This window comes from Grus americana, chromosome 3, assembly GCF_028858705.1.
Source record: "Grus americana isolate bGruAme1 chromosome 3, bGruAme1.mat, whole genome shotgun sequence".
Lineage (NCBI taxonomy): Eukaryota > Metazoa > Chordata > Aves > Gruiformes > Gruidae > Grus > Grus americana.
Window position 1 is genome coordinate 57,412,011 of NC_072854.1, and position 26,013 is coordinate 57,438,023.

Here is a 26,013-nt window from a genome sequence, read left to right on the forward strand (position 1 = left end):
AAAATTTTAGAAAGGAAAAGAAAGTTCTTTTACAATAAAGGAAAATCACGTACCTGTTGTCAGGTTGTGATGTCGTGGAGCTTCTTTTACTGGTGGGACTCCTAAAGAACAAAATGTAGATGATGAATTAATCTCCAGATGCGGGCCAAAATATTTAATTAAATTTCAATAAGAAACATGCTTGTTTCTTGGAATCAACTCACAGATAGGAATCGCTATAAACCATTTTTTTTTTAAGTGTGACTTTCCTAGTAAATTATTTAAAAATAGAAATTTTATGTCTAGTGAAACCATAGAAATGAACTGCTTCTAGATACTAGGTTAGCAAACTTGCACCAGTACAACTAACTAACTGTTACCCTTCGAGTTTCCAGGACTTCAATATACAGCGTTTATATGCAAGGCACTGTCTTTAGCCAATGTAGAGAAGACATTTATTCCTTAGACCACTAACTTAATCAATCAGTACAACTTATTTCTATTAATTATCTCCAGAGGTATATATAGCAGGAACCATTTCTCTGTCTGATATTACTGTAGGCAATCAATCAAGGCAGTGCTGTGTCCAACAGCTTAGTCAGACTATAGGTGACCATGAAGTCTATCATCTCACGTGCAAAAAGCGCTCCTTGTTATCAATGGAGTTATTCTACAGTATGAAGCTGGTGATCTAACGCATCGTACAAGCTGCAGAGGTAAACTTAGCACTACCTCACTAGGGAGCGTGACGGCAGGCTAAGCGGGGACTGACAGCCTCCTGTGTGTGGATACAGGGCTGGAGGACCCTGCAGAGAGGCTGATGCTGTACCAGCCTGGGAGGGTCACGGGCAGGGCACTGCCCCAGCCAGATTGCATGTGCTGATGTAATCCTTGATACTCATGTACAAAGGAGCCATCAGGCATTCAATTACTGGGGATTTATGCACAATTTCATCATTTTGGCTTACTTGCACATATTTGGAAAGACTAACAAAGCTCCTCTTTCCAGTCCCATGAAAACAACTAATGTTTGCAGAGATTTTCATCCTTTTATTACCTTTGCTTTTCTCATCTTTCGGATGTTTCTTCTCAATTGTTTTTTCTAGCAAGGAAAAAAAAACACAGTTCAAGGTTGGTAAATTGACTGAATTCTGAATAGATCATTACCTAGAGTTTTCAAGTAAAATTCTTTGAAAATCAACACACATCCTTTAGGGGTTGTCTCAAATACCAATGCATGTAAAATTGTAATCTTATACTATTTTTACTGTGATCTTCTACATATATATAAGCACACACAGAGTAAATTCTTACCTTCTTTTTCCTTAGCTGACTTTATTTTTTTCATGGCTAGAATGATTTGCAAGGAAACAACATTAAGTGACAGGCATCAGAAAAATGGGGCTCTTGCAATAAGTACATCACACAAAGCTGATCGCCCTAGTAATTTCCCTGGAATAATAACAGTGGTAAATGTGTCTCATAGCATGTATACAATGTACACAATCTAATATTAAAACAGCGGCTGCTACCCTTAGTAGCAGCAGCAGTTCTGGGCTTTCCGAACACTTATTGGAAATTTTTTGAATATTGCTGGTTGCAGACTAGTTGGAAACTCCTGATAAAGGCCTTAGGCACTAGAATTCTGTAATTCCCTAACTACTGCTAGAAATCCTTAATTATTGGTGGCCAAAATGCATCAGGGAAGGATCCCTCTGCCTACTGCCTGCTTCTTACCCTCTTTCCCGGAGGAATCTCAATCATCTGAAACAAATAAACGACAAAAAACCCGCCCCAGGGTATAGAACTAGATGGACCTTTAGAACCACCAAATGTGACCATTCTGAAGTCCTGCAGCAGTAGGTTCTGATTTATTTTATTGAGTTTATTTTTCTCTGAATGTACCTTCACTTAGAACATGTGCTTTTTTTGTTGTTGTTGTTGGGTTTTTTTTGTTTGTTTGTTTTTTTGGCATCCTTTTCCCCAGCCCACAAACACAGACATTTGGTCTGTGACTTCATTCAACAAGGCAGATTGAAATTAAGTAAGGTGTATTGCTTCAGGCATCTGAGCCCATTTCAGTATTCCCTGTTGACTACAGCAGAAAACTGGCAGGCTGCCTTCAAATTGTTCATTTTCACTTTGTATCACCCAACCAGTTGTAATAATGCTTTGTTCAGTCTTCTGGTGCACGTGTTATCTGATTAACACTAGCTTGCTCAGTGCTGATCACTTGTGTCTAGCTCACCAAAACATGCCATGGAAGATGAACAGTGAAAATAACATAATCAGCCGACCAGAACAGTCTTTGGTAGAGAACTGAGTAGCTGCAATGCTGTCAGTTTAACAGTGCTGCTTTACATCAACATTGTTCATTGTTGATGAACAATATGTATTAATCAGCATTGGTATGTACATTAATTCTTTCCATAAGACATATCAGAGAAATGTATTATTTACCTGCTGTTGGGATTTCACTTGTTGGCTCTCCAAGAAAATAATCAGAAATTAAGAGGAAGGGGGGAAGAAAAAGAATATGAGGTTCAGTACCATGTTTTTTCAAGGCAAGTAACCATTTAAATAGATCTTCTCTTTCATCAACCTTTCTGCAGGATATTAATTTGTAAAGAAACGTGCCTTAACAATGGATGTGTACACAGGATTTCACACTGAAAGCTGAGTTCCACTCTTTGAAGTACAGTAATCCAGCATGCAATAGTTCCTGCAAATGCAAACACTGTGCCAAAGTTTTCTGGCAAGCAAATATTTAAATAGAGTACTTTTAAAATGTGCATTCAAGGTTATAGCCGATGATGCTATTTTCCAAAAAATGTGTGCAGTTTAATTGTTACCTCTCTTTTCTTATCCAAACACCCTAACCAACCACTGACCTTGAATAGCTGGCATTCACCCCTGTATAACAGTTTCTCCTGTATTATCAGTTTGCCTTGCCTTTTATGAGTAAAAGGTATTGAGAGCTGGATAAATTTGGACTACGTCTTTGCACCAGACCTAACACAAAAGAAGCATATATTCCCATGCTGTTGCAATACCCATAATAATTAATGAAAATTGATCAATGTGATGGGATAGAAATTCCCTGGTATAAACCATCTTTACTCTTTTTAAATCAAAGGAATGAATTAAATTGGGATTTGGAATCCAAGATTTTTTACACATTGCTACTTCATTAGTCTCAGTTTTATTTTAGAACCCAATTTTAAGGAAACAGAATAACATCACCAGCAAGGCAAAAGCTTTATTCTTTGAACCTCTGGCTGGATAAAAAAGAAATACGACCACAAAATGTTTCAAGGTCTGCTTTGATTGAATTATCTCTGTATTTTCTTCATGCCAAGTTTTGTCTTCAGAAGAACATCACGTTCTACAGCTCACACCAAGGTGAAAAAGTTTCAGTCAATGCTTTTTCAACAGGACGACTGAACAATTAAGTGTGGTTTTCACTAATACATCACAGAAAATTTCCATTCAGGCCTTTGTTCATAAGGAGACTCATTAATGTCAGTGCTAAATATTTAGGCACCACAGGCATTCAGCAAAGGCCGGTTTTGCTGCTATTAAATGCTAGCATGCTTAAGTCCCTTAATATTTTACATTTCTGCTTATGATCATGCTCATAATTGCTGAAAGCTGATACATTACTGCATTGTGACCCATGGATTAATATGTCTTCTCATTTTCACACACACAAAAAAAAATAAAAAAAAAAATTTGTCTGAGGCATCAAATCTTGGAAGGGGGTTCATACCCTCACTCCTTAACTGAGGAGTTCTTCCTCTTCATTGCAAAAAATGTGATTTGGGTATTACTTATTGCATGAGTAAGAAATGCCACCAGTTTTGTCCTCTGTTCAAGGTAACCTCTCAAAATTTGAGAATCTTTGGTCAGTATGCAGGGAGTAAATTCTGAGTTTCATCACACATTCAAATTTGATATAAGATCAATTGCTGTCAAAGACCCTCCTGCGCGCTAAAACAGAAGTAGTGAAAAATAAGATAGTATACTAATTACTTTTATAATTACATGGTAATTCACTTAGCAAGTTACTATAAAAATGTATTTGTTGTTAATTTGGGGACTTTTCAAACTCAAGCTTGTATTTTTGTTTATAACCTGTCATTCATTTAATGATGCAATCTCTCTACTCATTTAAACTCCATTTGCTTTTACAGTAAGACTGTACAGGGTATAATGTGTGAATAAATCTGGCCCAGGAGAAGTGTATTTTACATTCCTACTAGACCTGAACTCCAAAATCAGTGAACATTTTGTGTCCATGGCTACATCTCATGCTGAATTACATGATAGCTATGTGCATGTTATGGCAAGCATATTGCACACCTGGCTGAGAAATATATGAAGCAAAGCTATACAGAGCTCTAGAAACAAAGGTGGCAGTGATCCAGCTAAGCGTTCTTCTTTGAGTGGAAAAAAGTAATTTAAAATACAGAGTTGTGGTGCTTAAAAACTTGAACTAGGTATATTCAAGGATAGTTAGCTCAAAATAGGCACTGTGAACAGAATTACTTTTGTATATGATCGCAGGTCTCCTCATTACTGTTTTCTTTCTTTCTTTCTTTCTTTCTTTCTTTCTTTCTTTCTTTCTTTCTTTCTTTCTTTCTTTCTTTCTTTTCCTTCTAAAGGCACTGTTAACCTTTATAATGATTTCAAGCAGCAGGATATAGCTCGAGAATGTGGTACAAATATCCCTCTGCAAAGGTCAAGGGAAAATATCTTGGCTGTTCCTTATAATCACAATATGCCAGGGTAATATAGCTTTTGATAAAAAAAGCATTGTAGACAGTGATGTTGAGTTAAAATTATCCTTATTTCAGAAAGCATGAGGAATTAGTCACTTAAAACTCTAATGGTTCTCTAATAGAAGAGTGCCATCAGTGGGTCTCTTAGATAAATCAGTGCAGAAGACATAAAATGTCAGTGAACAGATCCAGTGAATGTAAGACTGAACAAATCTGAATAATGGAATCAAACAGAGGAAAATTTACTCAAAATACTGGCAAAAATGGAAATAAACCCACCAATAGCTTCACAGGTATTAGTAACTTTGCAATGGTGACTTGAAAACTGAACGCTGCAATTCAGGATTTCAGGAGACTCTTCAGCGCTGGCACATTTCAGATGCTCCGTGTTCCCCCTTTCCCTTTGGAGCTGGTGTTCAGAATAGCACTGTGTCTTTTGACAGATGTTTCAGAGCGAGTATTCATCTTGTCTAACTTCAAGCACTTAACATAGGAGACTAATTTAGGAAGCTTAATGGAATCAGTTTGCCTCGCCTTGTTGTCAGCTTCTGACCTGGGGCAGGAAGAGGTCTGTGTCTCATGGGGCTTGGCCTTGGTTTGGGATACTCTTTATAGACTACTTTGCGTCAGAGTAACACATGGTTTGGTCTTGATGTGCCAGGCACAGTACAAAAAAAGAAAACATAGATCCCGTGCTAAAGAGGCTACAACTAATTCATCTGTGAAGGGCCATACCTCAACATTTTTACAATTCAAAGCACGCGGTGTAAACACTGTCCTTCTGACTGTTGTTTTATTGTGATTTGCAGTAGGTAACATGCAGTGACTTGCCACAATTAGCATAGATCCCAGTCTTTATCTATTCAGAACTCTTAATGAACTTAAAAGGGACATTATCCAATGACTTCAGTGGAAATCTTTGTTATGCAAGAAATTCCCCTTGAATCCTCCTTAAAACTAATCTAAAATGGAAATATTCTCTTCTCTTCTTTAATTTAATTTAGTTTTTTATTAATGTAGGAAGAAAAACACCGACATTGAAACAAGACCAAGAATGTGCTTAGTGAACTCATGAAATAAGTCATTTCCAAATGGTAAAAGAAGCAATGAAAAGGCAGTCTAATTCAGTTATGTTACATGCCATTTTGTTATTTTTAATAAACAATGTATTTGCATAAAAATAAATTATGTCTCTACACTCATCTAAAATCACCAGAGCATCAATTTTGCTACTAACATAATTTACTTAGCTTTTATAAAAAGTATAAATTGCAAACAGAGTTTGAGTGTTGCAGCTTCATAGTATTAAATCATAAATGTACTTAGTTTTGGCGTGTTTGGTTGTTACTAAGCAGGGTGAACACAAGAGTATCTGTAGCATAAGCAAGAAAACAGCATTATCCGCCATGAGAAAATTGCAAAAATGCAAATCGAGACAACATGCATCTGAAAAGAAGGTTTATATTCTGTAGGAAACAAGGCATGACACGTACTTGCAGTGTTTTTCAGTTTGACTGGAAAGTAAAAAGAGGAAAGAACAATGGTCAGAACAGTCAGGTGCAGCATAATACTGTTATGGTGGAGAATGGCTTTATTTGTTCTATGTACTTACTGCATATCAAAGCATAACGTCTAGTAATCTCACAGTAATTAATAACAATCTAATGATGTATAAAAAAAGTAGGGATGTTCTCATCTACACATGATAATTGCTGTGCTAGAGTTAAGGATGAATAATACTAATACTAAGAATTTTAATCCTTCACTTATTTCCTTTCACTGAGAAGCATGGAGAAGACATTTTTTAACCCCACGGTGCCTGCTTCACAGTGAAACTGAACAGTGCTGCTTCCTACACCTGCAGTAATTTTGCTTTATCTTGTACAAGTGAGGCTGCATAGGAGTTATGATATGCAGAGACATTTATCATAGAAGGTGGATAGTGCGAGGTCATGATTTCAATAGTATATCATACAATACCTGCTATGGAGGGAAATTAAACTGTTGCTAGTCCTGAGAAGTTGAATCATACAGGAAGGCTGTGGAGTCCAAATAAATGGCAGATATGCACAAATAATTAGCAAAATGAAGGCATTGAAAGCAAGCACTTTCAGAAAATGGTTCATATTCTTTGCTGGTGTAACTTGTTTGACATCGGTGGAATTACAGAAGCAGAAATTTGACTGTATTTTGCAATTTCTTTAAAAACCAGTTTCAAAAGTAATGAATGCGTACAATGCAGGAGCGCTTACCTGGTTTTGTAGGTGGAACTTCTTTTTCATGTCTGACTGCTTCATGCTCTAGATAAAGGAAACAGCATAACAAAATTGCCATAATGTTTCTAAGTTACATTTTGTATATTTATTTTATTTTTTTAAACTAAGAAGAATTACATGGGATAAACATTCATTTTCTCTTGCTTCATGCTGTTATTTTGGAAAAAAGCCACATGACTAGTTACTAACAGATTATCCACTGAGGGATCAGCAACAAAATAGCGAAGTTCAGTAGTACTGCACATAGCTCCACACCTATAGTTACTGTTAATGATACTAAAAGTTATGCATGTATCTTAAGGAAGAAGTCAGTTATAAGGGGGTCCCCTCAATTTCTGAAATTTAATTTGTTTCTACTCTCCATTTTTGTCACTTGGAAGGACAGTACAGAGCAAACTCAGCAACCATTCACTCGACCTTTATGTTGTTGAGTCAGAGATACTTGAGCTGAATTCCCAAAGTCTCGCACACATCCTATTCCACATGAATAAATTGTGTCTCACTGTGGAAAATTAGAGAACTAGCACTGCTTGGTAGGCAATGCATCTTTTTTTTTCCCCTGGTCTCCTTTCTATTTCATAACTATTACTGGGAAAATTGAGAATTTATTTTAGGTTGCTGGAAATAGAAATGATGAAGAAGCTTTGTTTTAAAACCAAGGTCTAGCACTACATAATTTATACAAAAGTCACACCTGCTTAAAAAGAATTGAAAAAACCCACACCACAGATCTGATAGTATAGTAGTAGCTATGCCAAATGCATGCAAATGAGAGCCACAATATATTTTAGAGTCGAGGAATCAAGGGACAGCTATGCTGTCCTTGTTTCCAGGTGATGCTTCCCACAGTTAAAAATCTGCGCATCAGGTTCTTTTTGAGCAACAAAGACACAAAGGTGGGCTGTAAAGTGGAAAATGTTCAAAATGTGAGTAGCCTCTGAAAAAATGCAATATGCCTCAGCCCTTCTGCTACTCAGATGAATAATTGAACTAGCAATTGTGATTTCAGGTGAAGATACATGCTGGGAAATGTTGAGATGGAGATATAATATATACCCTCCACCTAGTGGAGGGTGTCCCTGCCCATGGCAGGGGGGTTGGAACTAGATGAACTTTAAGGTCCCTTCCAACCCAAACCATTCTGTGATTCTACAATTCTATGATAATAGGGAATTTTGAATGGGAAACAGTTTTATGAGGCGTGAATTAAAACTTATGTCAGTGAAGATTGACATTTTTCCCACAGACATGCTTTTTTTTTTTTTTTTTTTGAGTGTGGTAGTAGTTGGGGACTTATCTGAATATTTTTTTTTTTTTTTTAACTTTTGCAGTTTACCTTGCATGCTGAAGGCATGAAAGTTACAGACGGTTAACAAGCAGGCTGCATGGTAAGTTAGTATATGGACTTTTTCTTCAGTTCTTTCTGACTGAGAAAAAATCTAGATGCAGTTATACTGAAACAATAAATTATTAGGATGAAAAAGTGATGAAGTCTTTCTTTTTCTCTTTTTAATTCAGCAGAAACATTTATTCAACCCAACTAGTTGTTAATAGTGATTTTTAAAAAGCTTGTCACTCCTCTTTTTTTTTTTTTTTTAAGACTTGTGATATGGGCAGCATAGAATGAGTTGACTCCTGTACTGAAGCAATTGGTTATGGCAACTGGACATTTAAATAGCAATGACAGGACAATATGTTAAATGGAAGCAATGGAAGGCATGGGGGTAAAGACACTATAGTTTTAAGCAAAACTAGAAATTGCTAAGGGACAATTTCCTTATGTTAAAGTCAAAAAAGCCACACATATCCAGCCATATTACAGGATTTTTTTGATCAAGGTAGGTACCACATACTTGCTGGCTTTTTCTGGACTACAGAAGACAAAAGAAGGTAAATTGTGATATTTAGATATAAAGAGGAAAGAGATTCTACTTTTATTTTTTTTTTAATATTCAAATATTTTTATGGCAGTCCGTTCTCACTTGTTCTTAGCTTCCCCTACTTGTGTAAAAATGCACAGCATTCAGGTCTCTAAAATGCAGTTAAGCTTTAGCATGTTTAGACCTTTGCAAGTTCCACTAGCTATCGGCTCCTGCTGAAATAATGCAATATCCTGTCATTTAGCACAGTAATACATTTATGTATTCCAGGACTATTTCTCCCTGTGTAACAGTGTAAATCAGAAGTAGCTCCAGACCAGTCAACAGATGATTGGAAATTTTGAGTGGGATTCAACTGACTTGCAACATCAAGAAAACATTCATCTACGCTTTTAGTCAGGAGAGCACTAGTCATCTCCAGAGAATATTTCATATCTTTACAAAATGTGTGTTAAAGAAAGATGGGATGACTTACCCACTGTTTGAAGTTGCCTGTTTCAAGCTCAACAGGTATTGATCTGAAAACTTACAAGTTATTTTTGTAGTGGCTTCTGTTAAGTTGGCCAACATAAAACAGTGCACTTTCAGTTTGGTTCCAACAAACAGGAAAAAGAACCTGACTCAAAGAAATCTTACAAAAAGTAGTCAAGTTGTGATATTTCTAGCAGCTTTGTTTCCAACCACTGCTAAACCACAGTTCGAGCCTTCTGATTTTGCTCACAAACTAAGAGTGAAGCTCAGCTGACCCTAAAAATATTTCATGAATTTAGGTGTGAAAATCCTGTAAATTCAAAGATATCATTTCTTCCTTCTGCAGACTTGTTTGCCTATCAGTAATTTCTAACTCATTAAATGTTCAGATTAGAAATATATTGAAGTATTGTCTAGTAATTTCTCCAATTCTATTAACAGAAACATAATTTATATGGTTTTGAGCAAGCTACATCGGTTTATGATCAGATAAAAACTACCGAAACCATAGTTTTATTGGATAAACAGATAGAGTGCTGTAAGACATCACTTCATAATAAAATGATAGATTAGCATGAGAGTTCTTATAGAAAACTATATATACCCATAAATTATATCAATGTTCACAATTAGAGAGCATGCTGTTCTGTACAACATTCTGCTACTGAAGAGAAGAAAAACATATATGAAATAAGAATAGAAATGAAGTAGTAAACACCACCATTCAGCTTAAAACAAAACAGCAGTTTATCTTATTGAAAATATTCATCATTGTCATCATCATCACCATCATATCAAATGAAAATCTGTTGTTGACATCATTGTCCAAGATTTGACAATCTTTCATTTTATGTTTGGATCAAGGCTACCCTCAGTAGAAATACAGAGGTTGATATCTAGAAAAAGTCTTCAAAACAGCTTTGTGTGTAGACTGTCAATGATGATGAGAATATTCTAATTCCTTGGGTGAACCTACAGGGCTTCTATAACAGTCAATACTGATTTTTTTTTTTCTGTTAGCGTTATTATTACAAAACCTACAAGGACTAAATCATAGAAAAAACTCAAATACCTAGAGATTATTTCCAAAACCATTTTCCCAATGAAAAAGCCAGTTTAAGACCCATCCAAGTCCCTAATCCAACTGGTGATTCATCCTCCTGCATCGCTTCCTACTTGGGCACTGGTTTCCGTGCTGTAAATTCAGTGACTTGAAAGATCTGAGGTTAAAAACCCCCAAACAATAATGCCTTGCGAGGATATTTGGGATCATTTCAGAGATCTGATTTACAGCTATACCCCATTTCATTAGCCCAGCTCTGGCAGAGAGGCTGGAACAAGCAGCGTAAGAGCTGAAATGTCTTGACCTGGCTTTGTCATCGGAAAGACTGTTCTTAAAATGGTATCTGCAATTGTCACTCTGCTGGATTTACTCTAAGAAAGTGTTATCAGCCACATATTGCTAAACACTGTAAAAAAAGGATTGCAATGCAAATATAATACATTAGATGAGTGTGTGTCGTGTGTCTGTGTCATGCCCCCCCCCCATAAATCAGGAGAGAATAGCTTGCTCCTACCTGACTTCTCAGTGGGAGTTGTCTTTTGTTGTTTAATTTTCTCCTCTGCTTTGTGAAAGTAGCATTAAAATTAGAAATTCACACTGTGTTAGCATAGGTGCATATAACTGGAAAAATATTTCTATACATGATATTATACATTTGGTTCACAATGACCAAAAAATGCATATCTTCAGCATCACTATCACATTGTAGCACTGTAAAACAGCACATATGCATTATGAGTTCTGACTGCATGATGAGATCACACTCCATGGAAAAAATAAATTAGTGGACCTAATGTCTCAGCCACCCGAAAACAGCCACATACCTGGTAGTGTCTTTCAGGCAAGCACTCAGAAACCGTATTCTAACAATACAACTATTATAACTTTGTGGACATCACCTTGCTAAGTGTCTAAGTTCAATAGTTTGGTATTATACAACACTGAGAACTTCTGCTCAGGTACTGCCTAACCACAAATATGTACAAACATGTCCACGTGCCTCTCCTCCAGCTAGGGTGGGGGGGGAAGGTTCAGGCAGATACACAGGTGGGACTACACTTTCTTATCAAGTGGGGTTTGTCTTAACTGTCCAATGGCCCAGTCGGGTGGAATTGGGATGTTTGTTTTCAGATCTCTATTCTGCCCAGTTTGGTTGACTTGAACTTCACCCTTCCTGATCCTTTCGTAGCTCCACTCCCATTTTGTCTCTTTTCCCATACCTGAATTCAAATCTCTCTCCTACCTTTCAACATTTGCATAGAACACTACTTTTCTTTTTAAATATGTATAAGACACACAAGAACGTATTTCCCCTTCCTCTTGCTGATGGAAGCAGTTTACAGCCACATGCCTCTGGCCCCTTCCTTTTCCCCAAGACCTCTGCGAGGCATCAGATTGAAGCTGGCAATGGCTGGGTGGAGATCAGGTCGGACAGGGTTGTCTTGTCCCCTGAAGCCATTCAACTCATCTGAGTACCAGCTGGCTAGAAACCCTCCCAGCTCCTGTCTGTGCATATTCGAAGCTGCTTGGCTCCTGAATACGAGCAATATTTCCAGCCTGGCAGTCAAACTTGTTCTTACCTGAGGTCATGGAGGGGGGTACTGGGAACGGGATGGGTGGCTAGAACCACCTGCGAATTATGAGATCCCTGGTTTACCCATCACTGTACCTACGTATCTTCAAACAGTCAACCTCAAGAACTGCTGCTTTTTTTGCGGGGGCTACTTCTCTGGAACCCAAATGTCCAAGTTTGGATGCTAAATCCTAATCTGCAATCTGACTAAATATGTGGATAGTACAGTATTTAGAAGAGCAGACTGTGGAGTGGTATCTACAAGCATGACATTTTATTTGAATTTAGCATGTAACTTCCAGAGGATTTTTTTTTTCTTGGGGGCAGAGAGTAGGCTTATTTTCTTTTCTGAGATGATTTCTTTTTAACTTAGCTCTCTGAGATTCCCAGAGGTATACACTTGCAAAGAGGTCTAAAAAGACATTTATCATATGTCAATAGATGGAGAAACAGCCTCATTGCTGTACAGCCCATGTTTCTTATCCATAACACAGCAGCATCCAGCAAAGCTGCAGTGCAAATATGGACATGAAACATACAGCAATTGTAGCTCACGTTTTGTTTGCTTTGTGGTTGGTGTTTGTTTGTTTGTTTGGTGGGTTTGGTTTGGTTTTTTTTTTGAGTTTGAGTTTGTTTCTTTAAGAAAAACAGTACTGATGAGGAAAAATACAGGGAGGGATAGAGCTCCATGGTTACTGATCTTTTCTATTCTTTGGAAATAAAATATAGACCTGCATTGCTATGCTTTTCAGTTGTCATCTGGTAGGTGGTGATTTAATTTCTCTTCACTTGTATTAAGTTTAGGGCTTTATTTTCCCCTTACTCAGCTATTGTTATTGTCAGTTTCTTATGAAAGCAGTGAATTAAAAAAAATCTCATCTCCATTTCATGGTTGTCTGTGAAGCTATAAATGTGTTTGCAGTACAACCAGCAGCTTGAAGATGCAACTTATTGAGATAAAGTATCCTCTTTCTGTTCTTAGATGAGCTTTAGCATATAACTGCATTTCACTAATTCAGATTGGGGTATTAAGTTTTCCAGGTACCAATACACAAAAACCCCAGAATACTGACTTTAAACATAGGTCCTGGACCATCTACTGGATTAATGACAAGTAAAGTTCAAAAGGTTTGAAGCTTCTCTTTCTTTAGATATTATCCCTGCTCTTTTGAACAGTAAATAGGATACTTTTTCTAATTCTGGTGAGAATTTACAGCAATCTTTGCTCTGTAACTCTAGGAGTTGATTGAATAAGCCTGTGAGTGGATGGCATGTATGATCCATTTAAAAGTATGGGAGAGATTTTCTTTTCAAAATGAATTCATTCCGGAAAACAGAGTGTCTTGGACAGGCCCGTGGACTTGCATTCATCTGGGAATAAATACAGTAATTCTTTGAAATTCATTCACCTACCTATTCTGCAACCTAACCAAACAGCAACTATTGATCTGTTGATTCCACTGGAGAACTCCCTGATGTGTTTCCTGGCAGATCTCCAGGAGGTGACTGTATGGCTTTTTCTCTGACTTTCTAGCCATTGGTTGTAACCAGAAGCAAAACTGAAGGAACATATTATCAAAACTTAAAGGAGAACACTATCTATGAGGGAACACGCTTCAAGACATCAGGAAGCTTCACAAAGTCATTTCTGTTCACCAGAATTCAGTATGAAGAAAAGCAGTGAAAAAAAATCTGATGAGGATAATACATAATATTTTAGCAAGAACAGAAGAAATATATCCAATTTGTCATGTACTGTTTGTTTACTATATCATGAGGAGTCTGGCAAAAAAATAAAATAAAATTGATGACCTTATAAAGCTACAAAAATTTAAAAATATTCTTCGCGAATATTTCAGAAAAAAACCAGATTTTCTTCTGATTTTGAATAAACACAAAATTTATAGTTCTGATATCTTTCATTGGAGAGAATTTCTTTCCTCTGCAGACCTCTAGTTTTGCAGCACTACAAGCATTAATATTCATTCGTTCCCTGATGTATCTAATTTAAATGGAAAAATATAAAGCTGTAAACATTTCTCTGTGTATTTCAGGCAGTTTCAGAAGAATTACATGAAGAATGAATTCTCTTGCTTTACTTGCTCTCACACACATACATAAAACACTCTTTAATTTAAACATTTCCCTACAGAATCAATATATTTTCTGAAATTCTCTAGTTTCTCAGTCATGTGATACTTCTAAGTGTGGTGACGGGAGGCATAAGAATAATAGTGTGGAGCTGCTCTGAATCAAGGTGAAAAAGGAGGCCGCTGCTTTGTACAGAATGAGGCTTTTATAATTCAGCCTGCTAACTCAAGAGCACTCATTGGCACGCAGCAGGCAGAAGCACGATTACCACTAGTGCTTGCAGATTAATACTTCCAGTCATCAACTGAAACTCAAAACAGCCACTGCTCTCCAAAGCAACCATTAATCACCCAAGAGGAGATCTTTTATGTAAAGGAAATTTAGCAAGTATTTTTTTTTTCTTTTTTTCCTTCAAATATTTGAATTCCAAGGGCTTTAGTCTGGAATATAGTATACTACACTGGAGTCAGCTCCTTAATCAGACCAACGTACTGGTTTGTGACACAATGCTCCCATGTTTGCAAATGCCTCACCAGAGAAATTCATGGTGCTACATGGATGACATCAGGCTGATTGTGCAGCAGGACGGATTTCATTTTGCAGGAAAGGTGAGTGGCCATGTCATCTGCTCAGGCAACCCACTGTTTGGGCACCACTGCCCCTGCTCAGGATGCACAGAGTTGGATAGGGTGGCTTTCTCTCTAGGGCATTCCTGCCTTGGCTGAGCCCATCCGCACCCACCTGCTGGCTGAAGCACTCTGCCAGCTGTTAATAAACAAAAAGTGGTCAACAAGACAAAAAAACCCAAGCAAACTTGGCCTTTGAGTCTTCAAATGTTGGAGTGAGAAACATTGCTTTTTTTCCCCTGTTGACTCAAAACCAGCAATACCACTTCAATAAATCAGCTACTCAAGGCTTGCAGAAAACCTCAAAATGTCTATGGAAATACTTAACTTACAAGTGGAATATTGTATCATAAAAACAAATGAGAAAAATAGTAAATGCATAGGAGAAATTGTTTTCTTTCAAAAAAAAAAAAAGGAAAAAAAGCAGAATTAAAAAAAAGGCTGCCTGCTTATCATTGAACACATAAGGTTTTGAGTGGTTTATCCAACCACTTATTCATGAGCACTTCATTTTTATGTGAAGTTCAAACAGTAGCACTGCCAGCAAAGGTCGATGGAACACTGACACCTGCTTTTCAGTGCCCACTGCACCTCAAAAGACCACTCAGGAGCGATGCAAGCAGAGCACCAACAGCTGAGTTTTCTATGAGGATATCCTCTCAGTCTGGTTTCACACCAGACCCAACTGTGGATCCCTGAGTGTCTTCCTCCCCAAAAAGCATGATGAGGCACAAAGCCCTGGTTTGCAAGGGGGACTTCTGTCCTGCTCACTGCAGCCAGTTGTCCCTGGTTATTACTTATAGTTTACTGGAGTGCATAGTCAGCCCAAGATTTATTGTTTTTTTAAAGTGTTCAGCTTCTGTTCTGCAATTCAGAAACTGGAGGCTGCCTCTGTGCAGGCTGTCATGTACCCGGTGAGATTTTGGGGACCAGGCTCACTTCACCTAATGACTGGTTTACAGAAAATAACTCCTAATATTCCTCTTTGATGTACTGAAGGGCAGTAGAAAACTCCTTCCCCAAACTCTGGAAATGGGTTTTGCTAACACTTTATGAGCTGCACAAATGAGAGTCACAGAAACTATGAAAAAAAGTCAAAGCTGAATCCTTTTAATTAAATTTCACCCTCATTTTTGATCCTATCCCAATCCTGAAAAGCCAATGACACAAACCAAAAAAAAAAAAAAGTGTCTAGCTCAAGAAAGTCACCCAGTTTTGCAAACAACATATAACCTTATTGAATGGAGCCTGCAGTAACTGGAAATTAAATTAACAAACCTACCTGGCTTAGTCTGAGAGATAGCTTTTTCGTGTTTAATGCGTTCATGCTCTGCAAATAAGAAGAACCTATGTTAGAGGGATTTTTAATTTTTAGATTTTAAAAATAAAAGATTCTCTTTATGATTTTAAAAGATGACTTTGCATTACATATTCACACTAGAGAATAATTTTTTGATGAACATGTTTCTTGAAAAAAGGTATTTAATAATTTTTTCCTAAAAAATAAAAATAATTCTTAAGAAAAATAAATTTTTACTTTTTAATTGGTTTAAAATTACAAAATTTTATTCTGTAGTTTTCAGAAATATCATAGAATTTCTAAAATTGTGAAATGTTTCTACTGCTAATTTTCATTGCTATCACCTATTTTCTATATAGAAATTTTCTTCTTGATGTTTAATATAGAAATCATGAAAGTAATTTATTATAACAGAAGTGGGGTTGTCTCATATAGAACGGCAAATAAAAGTTCAGTATACTGCATATTCTTCTGTTAGCCTGTGTCCCACAGATATATTGTGAAGCAGTAACAATAATAAATATATTGTATTAAAATACAAGCTGCATGCAATTTTTGCGTTATTTAAAAACAGTGTGATATCCAAAAAACAACATTATGAGACAGAAAAAAAGCAAGCTACGGAATCAGAGGACTGTTAAAAGTTTGTTTCATTCTGATTTATAGCAGCTATGTCCAGATTGTGTAGCAGGTGAGGGCTGCAGCATACCAAGAGACAAATCTCTCTCTTGCCTGGATCAAGCCCTAGCCAGAGAATTGCAGTGACCCTTCCTCATCTGTGTCTCCCTTGATATTTTCCAGTGAGAAGATGCCATGGAGGCAGAGAGCACAGGTGGGTCTTACCTCAGCCTGAATTGGAAAACAGTTTCCACCCACACTGGGACCTGTGAAACACACCTGGTCCTGCATTACAAAGTCATTGAAAACCATTTTCATTAGTCAAAATTTCCTGTGAGCCTGTGTAGAAGAATCTCACCTTAAGCTGCTAAAACTTTGGCAACACAGAGAAATACCTTCCTCCTAAAAGCTGAAGTAACAACATTCTTTATCAACTTGATACTTACTGTGTTCGTGAGGTTTCTCTGAGGTAGCTAGAAGTAAAAAAAAAAAGGTGTATTTTAATATTTTCGTGACAGTAATGCAAAATTTAATGCATTTATTCATGACATTTGTAGAAATAAAATAAATGTTCTGTGAAATCTCTATTAAAAAGTGCACAGTTAGCATTGTCTTACTTATACTATCCACCCCAGACGCCTAACTGGGACACTTACTCAACACAGACACCCTAAATTTGTCATTTAGCCAATGTTTGATACAAGTACCCCTGGAGGGCTCTGCGCCTCCTCGGCGGGCTTAGTCTCCCGCACTAAATGGTGGCCATATATCAAACCTAGGGCAGCTGCCTTGCGGGGCGAGGTGCTCAGTTCAGTGCCCACTAAGAGACACGGCAAGTTCAGACCATGAGATGTCCAATAGTGGACAAAGCCAGGCAAATTATTTTAGGTTGAGTGAGGAAATGACATCTAGGGCAGTCTAAATCAGACCTTGTAAGAGTCCTTGATAATTGCACCTGCTCTAGGGAGGTCAATGAATTTCAGATGGATTCAGTGATACTCCGAGGAGCAGAAAGACATATTTGAAAATGTAATTAACATAATTAGGGCACATCTAAATAAAAGGACTCAGCATTTCAGTGCTGTAGCTCCTAAACTTTGTGCCATTTCATTTTTCACTTTTTTTGCAGAAAAAACAGGCAAGAGAAAACTGAAATCTGAGCTAATACTTTCCAAGGGCCTTAAGAGAACATTTCTAAGGTAAAGCGAAAGCCATTATTGGTGCTACAGAAGGAAACGAAATGCCAAGGCCTAGCCCACCAGCTGGATTTTTCTTCTTGACTTTTGCAAGGCAGCTGTTGTTTTTAGGAGACCAAAGGCTGTACCAGCTGCACGTAGCGGTGCGCTGTGTGTGAAAGAGCAGAATCCCACAGAGAGATGCAGCAGTGCAGGGGATGAGCTGCCTTTGCAGGCCCAGCACCACAAGCAATAATTCTGCTGCTGTGAGCTCCAGGGCTGTGATTCACTGAGCTCCCACTCAGGGCAAAAAGTAACTAACTGTTGTGCGAGTGGGTTTTTGTTTTGCTTGTTTTCCCTGCAGTATAAAACCACTTCCATTTTATATCCAGTCTCTATTTAATCCAAGTTGTTGCTGTGCATTTAAGGAGACAGCAACTGGAGATGGTGTGCAGAGCTAAGCATAAATAGCGGGACATTTTTGGGGGGTAATAGTGACCAAAGATACAAATTAAGTGTATATACTTGCTCCTAAAAGAGGAATCAGAAATAAGAAAGAGCAGAAAAACAGGAATCCCATGACAAAGCCATATTTGTTATCTTTATGTGCATAAGAAAACCTTCTTGTAAATTTAGGCTCAATTGTTTTGCCTAAACACCCTGAAACTCACAAAAAAAAAAGTTCCCTAAACATCATAAGCTTAGGTAAATTCTATTGTAATTGAGTATCCATTAAATATGTCTGAAATTTGTAGAAGTTGTTAATTTTGTATTGTGTCAAAAGACAGAGAGAGATATGCTCATCTAGCTAGGAATTTCAATTTGCAGAAGGAAATTCATGGCAAATATTAAAAAAAAAATATCTGAACTTCAGGGGCTTGTATAATGTCTTACATAACTAGCACAGAATATTGTGTCACATAACACTTTCAGTAACCACCAACAATGATCAGAGCTAGGCCACGTATGAACAGTATTAATTTAAAGACTCTTTTCTGTCACTGCTCAAAGAATTTTAGAAACGAACTTTTGTTATAGCAACCTTATCTCAGATCTGCAACTTGTTTTAACAAAACACTAAAATCAAACCAAAACCATTACGCCTTAACTTTCTAGTGAAGCCAGTGCAGTTACTTCCCTTATTCTGGTGGTGAATATGAGTCATGGAGAATGTTTAAAGCAATAGGAACTCAGCCCAGGTCTGGTCCCTCAAGTTTAGGAAGGTGTCTGTGTTGCCCTTGTCCATATCTTCTGTGGAGGTACTAACTAGCCAAACTCGTATAGTGTCAGTATCCAGCCAGAGCTTGAACACAGAGATTATTGGTATCAGAGCTTTTCTTAAAAGCCTAGCCTTCTTTTTTCTGGTGTAATATAGCAATTACAGATAAAAATCACTCAGAGATATTTCTACCACATATTTTGATGAAATAATGAAGATCTTCTAAAGTTAAAAGTTTTTACAGGTTGTGTTGGCTATTCTAAAACAAATCTATATTTTGTAGGGAAAAAATACTGAAGTGAAATTTTGAGATGGTCTTTGGGCCATAAAGGCAAACATTTATGTTTTGCTAAGTCTGCTAACTATGATATCAGTCCATTCAATATTAAACCTATCTTTCCTATGTGCCATATTATCTCATCAAAGATGTAATTCAAATGACTTATGCAATAACCAGAAAGCCAAAAAATGAAATCCCAAGACCCTTAGTTTCATTTTTACAGTATCACAATTGTCTATAACACAGATACTCTGATTTTTAGTCTACTTAGTGAAAATGGGAAGAAGATAAAAGCTAAATGTCAATGACACAGACTTTCCAGAATATTTAATGATATATTATATGGTATTTAATCTAAAGGGTGAGAAATGAAAGGCCGTATTCTGCTGCTCTCACTCATTTTGTGTATATCTTGCACTGAAAGTAAAGCAGCTCTATTCAAATTTCGTGTTTAAATAACATTTCTTTATACAGTGCCTAGATAAGCTGTGGAACTCCATGCTGCAAAATGTGTGGATGTTGAAAATTCTCATGATTTCAGAAAGTGACTGGGCAAATTAGAGAAGAATCTACCAGGTGCTCTAAACATGAAGATACGGTCTCCGTCTTGGGAAGCCCCTGAGCTGAGGTGGCGGGAGGTCACAAGGCGATCTCTGTGTGTCCCTTTTATTCCTGTACTGCTCCCTAGGCGTTTGCTGGGTTGGCCATTGGTGGAGAGAGGGTGTCGGGTTAGATGAACACTTGGTCTCACTTCAAGCAGTTGTTCTGATGTTATTAACTAACAGTAGTACCTGTTGGGTAAATAACTACTTGTTCACAATGTTAGAAAATTCAGTCCTAAATAACTATCTTAATTTGTTTAAGACCTAAACCATATTAGTGGAGGAAAAGGGTTAGATTCGGATCTAATGAAAACAGGGGGATCTTTGATGAAATGCTTAAAGCTACATAAGATCTGAACCGGATCAATGAAATTATCTGGTTCTACCTTCAGCAAAATGTTTTTGAAATTTCTTTTGTGTCATTCTCAACTAAACTTGGTAACGGGGCTTGGTAGTTATCTTGCTGTTTTTCACATTCATGTCAAATTTTCTTTGACTCTTGCCTGTTATTCTGAATGCCAGAAGGGTATTAATTATATACAGCATATTTTTGTAAATTAGCTTCTGATAGGGGTTCAGAAAAGAAATCCTTGGGTTTGTTGAACCATAAATTGGTAAGGCTAAAAGCAGAATGTGCTTTTTTCATTATAACATATCTATTTTGCATCTAGATAACAGTCTTTTGTTGTTCAGACAGCAAATTATTTGTGAGTATGCACACTCTGTAAGAAAAGAATATGTCTTGCCAGAAATGAAAGCAATGCCAGAACTATTTGTTTTAGTGAAGAATAACAAAATAATAATACATGCTGTAGCTGAGAAAATGATTTCTAATTGGATAGTTACTGTGTATTATAAATAAGAAAGTTACTTTCCATTAGACTAAGAGCTTAGTTCATCTCTCATTAAAGTGAGCACAAAGACTCTTTAGCAGGATTTGGACTGGGCATTAGATGAACACACCCACGATGTTAATCTGTAAAAACATTACAGGCCAAGAGAGGAATCAAGAGCAACAGGAGTCTTTTAATGGAATTATCTAGAGTTGTGCCTTAACCTTGCAGTTTATACATCATGACAAAGGATAAATCTTTGGGGTTTTTTTATTCAAGCTAACTAAGTCCATTCTCCCTGAAAACAAATTCTAGACAAACTAACAATTTGGCCCTTAGACAAACTAATGGACATTCTTCCTTCAAAATTCAGTGGGAATACTGTAGTCTGCAAGAACTTAAGATGCCACATCATTCTGCCTAATCAATAATATGGTTTTAATTTAAGGTTGAATAAAACAGTTTTTATCTAGTCAGTGCAAGGTTTTTCAGACTGTGGAGCAATTGTATTATTAAAAAATCAACCAGAATAAAACATATTCCTTACATTGGGCCAGTTCAGAATGTCTCAAATGATAACTTTGGGGGGAAAAAAAAAGGGGGGGGATTATTAGGATTTATCACTGTGTTCAAGAGCGGTTCCCCGCCTTTGTGAAGTTATTGTCTTTACTCTTTGTCATTCAAAGGAGAAATCAAATGTTCCCACAAGTTTTCTAGATCAGCAGATCTGATCCCTCATATCTGCCTGTGTCTTCCTCAAGTCCTGCTGGCTGACTGAGCCACAGGCAGACTGATTGTGCAAAAAAAAATACAGTCTAATGAGCATATGTCTAAAAAAATGATCCTCCCAAAACAGATTAGCTGCAGCAAGCTTCCTATAAAGAGATTGGCTTGTGCTTGCCCCCATCCCAGCTCTACATTAGGAAATGGCTGTGACAGCGTATAGTTACCCCAATGACAGGTCAAAGTAAAGAATGCAAGAAGAGTGTGGTACAGGACATGGTGGCACAAATAGAGGGAGCTGGTGTATGATCATTTTAACATGCATTCTGTGCAAGCCTTGTCCTTACAGAATCTTTTAATTCCCTGCAGCATCCATTTTACATTTCTGGTTTTCTTTAAACCTAGAATTTTTCAGGATATTTGTCCGGGTTTGTACACGTTAAGGAAGTATTATTCCAAATTAACATGACAGGTATGAAATTCTAAGCGATTTATCTAAGGCTATCTGGAAGTTTTGCAGGGAAGCAGAGCACTTGAGCTTCCACTTAGCACTCTCACTCTAATTCATTATCAAGCAATGCTTCTCTGGATCTGTGCGGCACCACAGACTTACTTGGATTACTTTTTCAGCAGGACTCTTGGGACTGATGATGGCAACAGGGTAAATGGTTAAGGCAAACCCACCTAAAATGCCATGTTTTGCCATTATAATTAATAATTATCCACTGATATTAGAGCCTTGAGGGAATTCACTTGCAACAGACTGATCTTTCTATTTCTGCTTTCCACCAAAAAAGCTGGCAGGCTGCTCTCACAGTTCCTTCTGCTTTATTTCCATTACCAGAGCAGCCTGGTCCAAGATATCTGCCTTCATATAGTTAGCACGTTTGTGTCCTTGCTGTTTGGTTTACCTTATACCTCAGGGCTGCATGGTGAGGAATGAGCTGACTCTTGGTTTTGGGGGATTTTTGCTGTTGTTGTCTAGAAGAAATTGGTTTTTAAGACTTATTTTTAGCTGGGAATTGAAGAGCTGGGAAAAAACAAACAAACAAACAAAAACCCAGAAAGAGGAGGAAAGGGAGAAACTTTAGCATGGGGTAAGTATAGTAGAAGTAGGAAAGAAGTACAGACATGTCCAACATTTTTTTAACGATTTTTAATGAGAGGAATTGTTTCACCTTGTATCTGAGATGCATGCCTGTAGGGAGCATCAGTAATGATTCCAATCTTTCTCTGTTTCCCAGTTTGTCAGTTAAACAATAGAAATGCACTGGGAAATGTAAGTCTTGTTGAAACAGCAATCTTGTATGATAGCACTGAAAGTTAATGTCTTTAAAGTACTATAAGTCTTAAAATCCCAGGAGGACAAATCTTCCATCGACGGAGCTGGAAAGAATAAAATTTCAGTCAAATGTAGATGAGGTGCATGTGCTGCATTAATGCATTTCCTCTTTAGGCACATGTGGTGAAAGACCTGGAGAGCTTCCTCTCAATATCATCCTCAGCTTCTGACGTTCTTATGTGCTCTTCCCTGAAATTATGGGATGGGAATATACAGATGAGGGAGAATATGCTTAATAAGCTTTCACTTTTAGTAATATCAGTATTACATTTGATATAGCTAAGGCAAAATACAGCCAAGCTCAGGCCATGCTTTATTGCAACACAAATTATTGACTCATAAAGGGTAACGGAGTGAAATCGGGCAGACTGAGGTATATAGGATGTTAGAGTCATGACTTTTTTTTCTGAATATTTACTTTAGTTTATGCAAAAATAATGTTGTTCGCCATTCTCTATAAACAATTTGAGCCAAAAGGAGCACCTCTTGCAGATGTTAATATTCATTAGTATTTAAATCTTCAGTCTATTTCATAATGCCTGTTATTTGGGGAAAGTGCCAAACTAACTTCCTAGGTCCAGATTCTATGCAAATACTTTGAATATGAACTTCTTTGTTGAGCTGCTTCTTAACTATGACTGGATTTGTAAAACTATAATAATGGCTGAATATATATTTACATATGTTATTAAAGAAATATAAAACAATCATCAAGACAAAAATAAGATGACCTCATAAAAATCTAGAAGAGAAGAATTTTGGAGCAGTGATTACTTGATATTAGGAGTGGAGAACAATAAAAAATAATTAGCTTTTGAAAAGATGGACTTTTCCCAGTGTGCTACCCAAATTAATACAGTGATTAAAGCAGAGGGCTAATGACTAGCTTCTAGAGGCAGAACATCCTGAGCCATCTTTGTTCCTCATGAAATGCTGCTGATCACTGTTTTTACTTTAATTACAACTTTGTAATAGCACATTTCTGAAAATTATGTCTGCACAGATAAAAAAGGAAATGAAGATTACCACTAGAAAGACTGTTAATTCTGGAATTGCATCTGAATATAATACCTCTGAGCATCCATTTGCAGACATCTTTGTGCAGTGCAATAAAGTAATAGTTTATCCTATGGGGAAATTTTTAGCCAATTAACCATGTATTATATGGATATGCAGATGTTTAAGGATATTATGCTGACTGACAGGTGAAAATGTTGCTGACATGATGCCAATATACATGCGTTACACCTAACTTATAGTAACAACACAGGCCACCAATTACACAGATTTCTTTCTTCAGAAATCACAACTGTTTCATAATCATTAAAGTACTAGTTTAACTGTCTACATTTATTGGTAGCAGGGGCTGAATAAATTACTCTTGTACTTTCAGGCAAGTAAGAATGATTAGCACAATTTGTAATCATATCTATCACTGAAATTTTATGCTAGATCTATCAATATGAATTGTTTTGCAGGTTTGTTGTTTTCTCCATTTCTCTCCATTAACTCTAAAGTGAGACTAGGGTGAATAGCTTCAATGTAGATGACTAACTTTAGATATCTAAATTTGTATGAGTTAAAGTTTCTTAATGATTAAGTTCACCTGAGGATCTAAAAAAGTTTTTTAAAATTTCTGAATTCACTGAAAAGTGTTGAGCCCACTGCATTCACCATTCCTCTGCCTACTTTCTACTTATATTGCATGGGTACTCTGTAGGGTGTTTTCTGGTCATGTCTTACCCTAACTGAAATATCTGCAACATGGAAAGTACATGAGCCTGGTCCCTCAAGACCTGGCCATCACTTAACAGAGGTTGTACAGATCATTAAGTCTCACATAACCCTGCAAAATTGACATAAATTATTTATACCCCCCAACATAGTTGAGACAAGGTAAACAGAGGTCAAGCAAATGTCAGGTAACTGATGTAGACTTTTCTGTATTTCATGCAAATTCTCTATTCATCAATATTCCTGGAAAATTATGAGGTTTCGTTGCTTCAGCATAAGAAGTCAGAGCTCACCAATGTATGGCCAGTCATCTATTAAATTAAAAATATCTTTAGGCAGGCGTGGATTTGCATTGAAGACTACCTTATCTGCAGCTTAAGACTCCTGTAGAGTGTTTTTCGGTAAAACCACGTTGTTTAGTTCTTAATCTGATTCGGGAAGGCAATGTTAACTACCGACTGGAAGATCCTTTGGGCTCCATCTTGTGGCTAATTCAATGAGTGTTACCTCTTGAAGGAGATGCCTACCTTCAGCTACAAAATAGAACTGCTACTTTAAACAGCATAGTAGCATGTGACTGTTTTTATTATTTTCTCGTACATAATACTGATTTTTTCACACTATTTTAAGAAATGCTTTGAAAATGATTTCTACTTTTTTTTTTTTTTCTTCTCTGTTTAGGAATACACATTCTGTTAGGGGACTGCGTAGTACACTTTGCAGTGATAGACTTAGGTAGTCCACTCTCTTATCCTTTGAGACATGTTAGAAAACTACAAAATGAAGGTGTGGTTCATGTTGCACCAGTGGTATTTGCAGCTGAGCAGAGATCCCATGCTGCTGTGGCCATTTGCTTTATGAATAAGGCTGCCTTCCAGTTTTTCTGGTCAACTCCAAAGCTAAGCAGTTCTGAAATGCATTACTGCCCAGTTCTTTTTCAGTTTGAAAAGCATCTTGATTCTTATATACATTGAAAAGAGACACTGCTGTGCCTTGGCCAGTTTATACCACACTCTGTATGCAGAGCAGCAGTTTCCACGCGATGGATAGGGTACTCTTACTGGGAGTAATTGAAAGAAATTGTCCTTTACTGGATTGGCAAAAATGTGTAGTTTGGAGCTGGAATGTACATGTCTTGCCCATTTTCTGCATTTGTTTGATATTAGCTGCACTTAGACTACATTAAGCTTTTTACACCATGATGCGTTTATTGGGAAAAGGTCAAAATGTGATCCTGCATACTCTCCTGTCAATTTATTGTTGATGAAACTTGTCGGACGAGTGTGTTTTTTGGCTTTCTAAAAACTATTACATGAATTTAAGAGCAAGCTGCCAGAGTGATAATGCTGAAAATCAGAATGGGAGTCATGTTATTGACAAGGAACTAGCTTCTGCATCTCACTAGCTCATAAGTACTCATACCATCTAGCTGTAGGCAGTCTATATA

The 26,013-nt window shown here is 37.1% G+C and overlaps 1 protein-coding gene across 22 annotated transcripts in view; it reads right to left on the bottom strand.

Moving 5' to 3' along the window:
• Nucleotides 1-26,013, bottom strand: part of TRDN (triadin) — a 246,075-nt gene that overhangs the window by 20,868 nt on the left and 199,194 nt on the right. For 17 of the 22 annotated variants that reach the window (XM_054820908.1, XM_054820900.1, XM_054820910.1 and 14 more), the window contains 10 exons: nucleotides 17,105-17,131; nucleotides 16,023-16,070; nucleotides 10,965-11,009; nucleotides 8,890-8,907; nucleotides 7,013-7,060; nucleotides 6,254-6,274; nucleotides 2,440-2,466; nucleotides 1,294-1,329; nucleotides 1,037-1,081; nucleotides 54-101 (listed from right to left, as the gene is read on the bottom strand). In XM_054820908.1, coding sequence (XP_054676883.1) covers nucleotides 54-101; nucleotides 1,037-1,081; nucleotides 1,294-1,329; nucleotides 2,440-2,466; nucleotides 6,254-6,274; nucleotides 7,013-7,060; nucleotides 8,890-8,907; nucleotides 10,965-11,009; nucleotides 16,023-16,070; nucleotides 17,105-17,131 — 363 coding nt within the window. Of the gene's footprint in view, nucleotides 1-53; nucleotides 102-1,036; nucleotides 1,082-1,293; nucleotides 1,330-2,439; nucleotides 2,467-6,253; nucleotides 6,275-7,012; nucleotides 7,061-8,889; nucleotides 8,908-10,964; nucleotides 11,010-16,022; nucleotides 16,071-17,104; nucleotides 17,132-22,640; nucleotides 23,022-26,013 lie in introns of those variants that run through there. The other 5 variants (XM_054820905.1, XM_054820899.1, XM_054820907.1 and 2 more) reach the window with 5 other exon arrangements.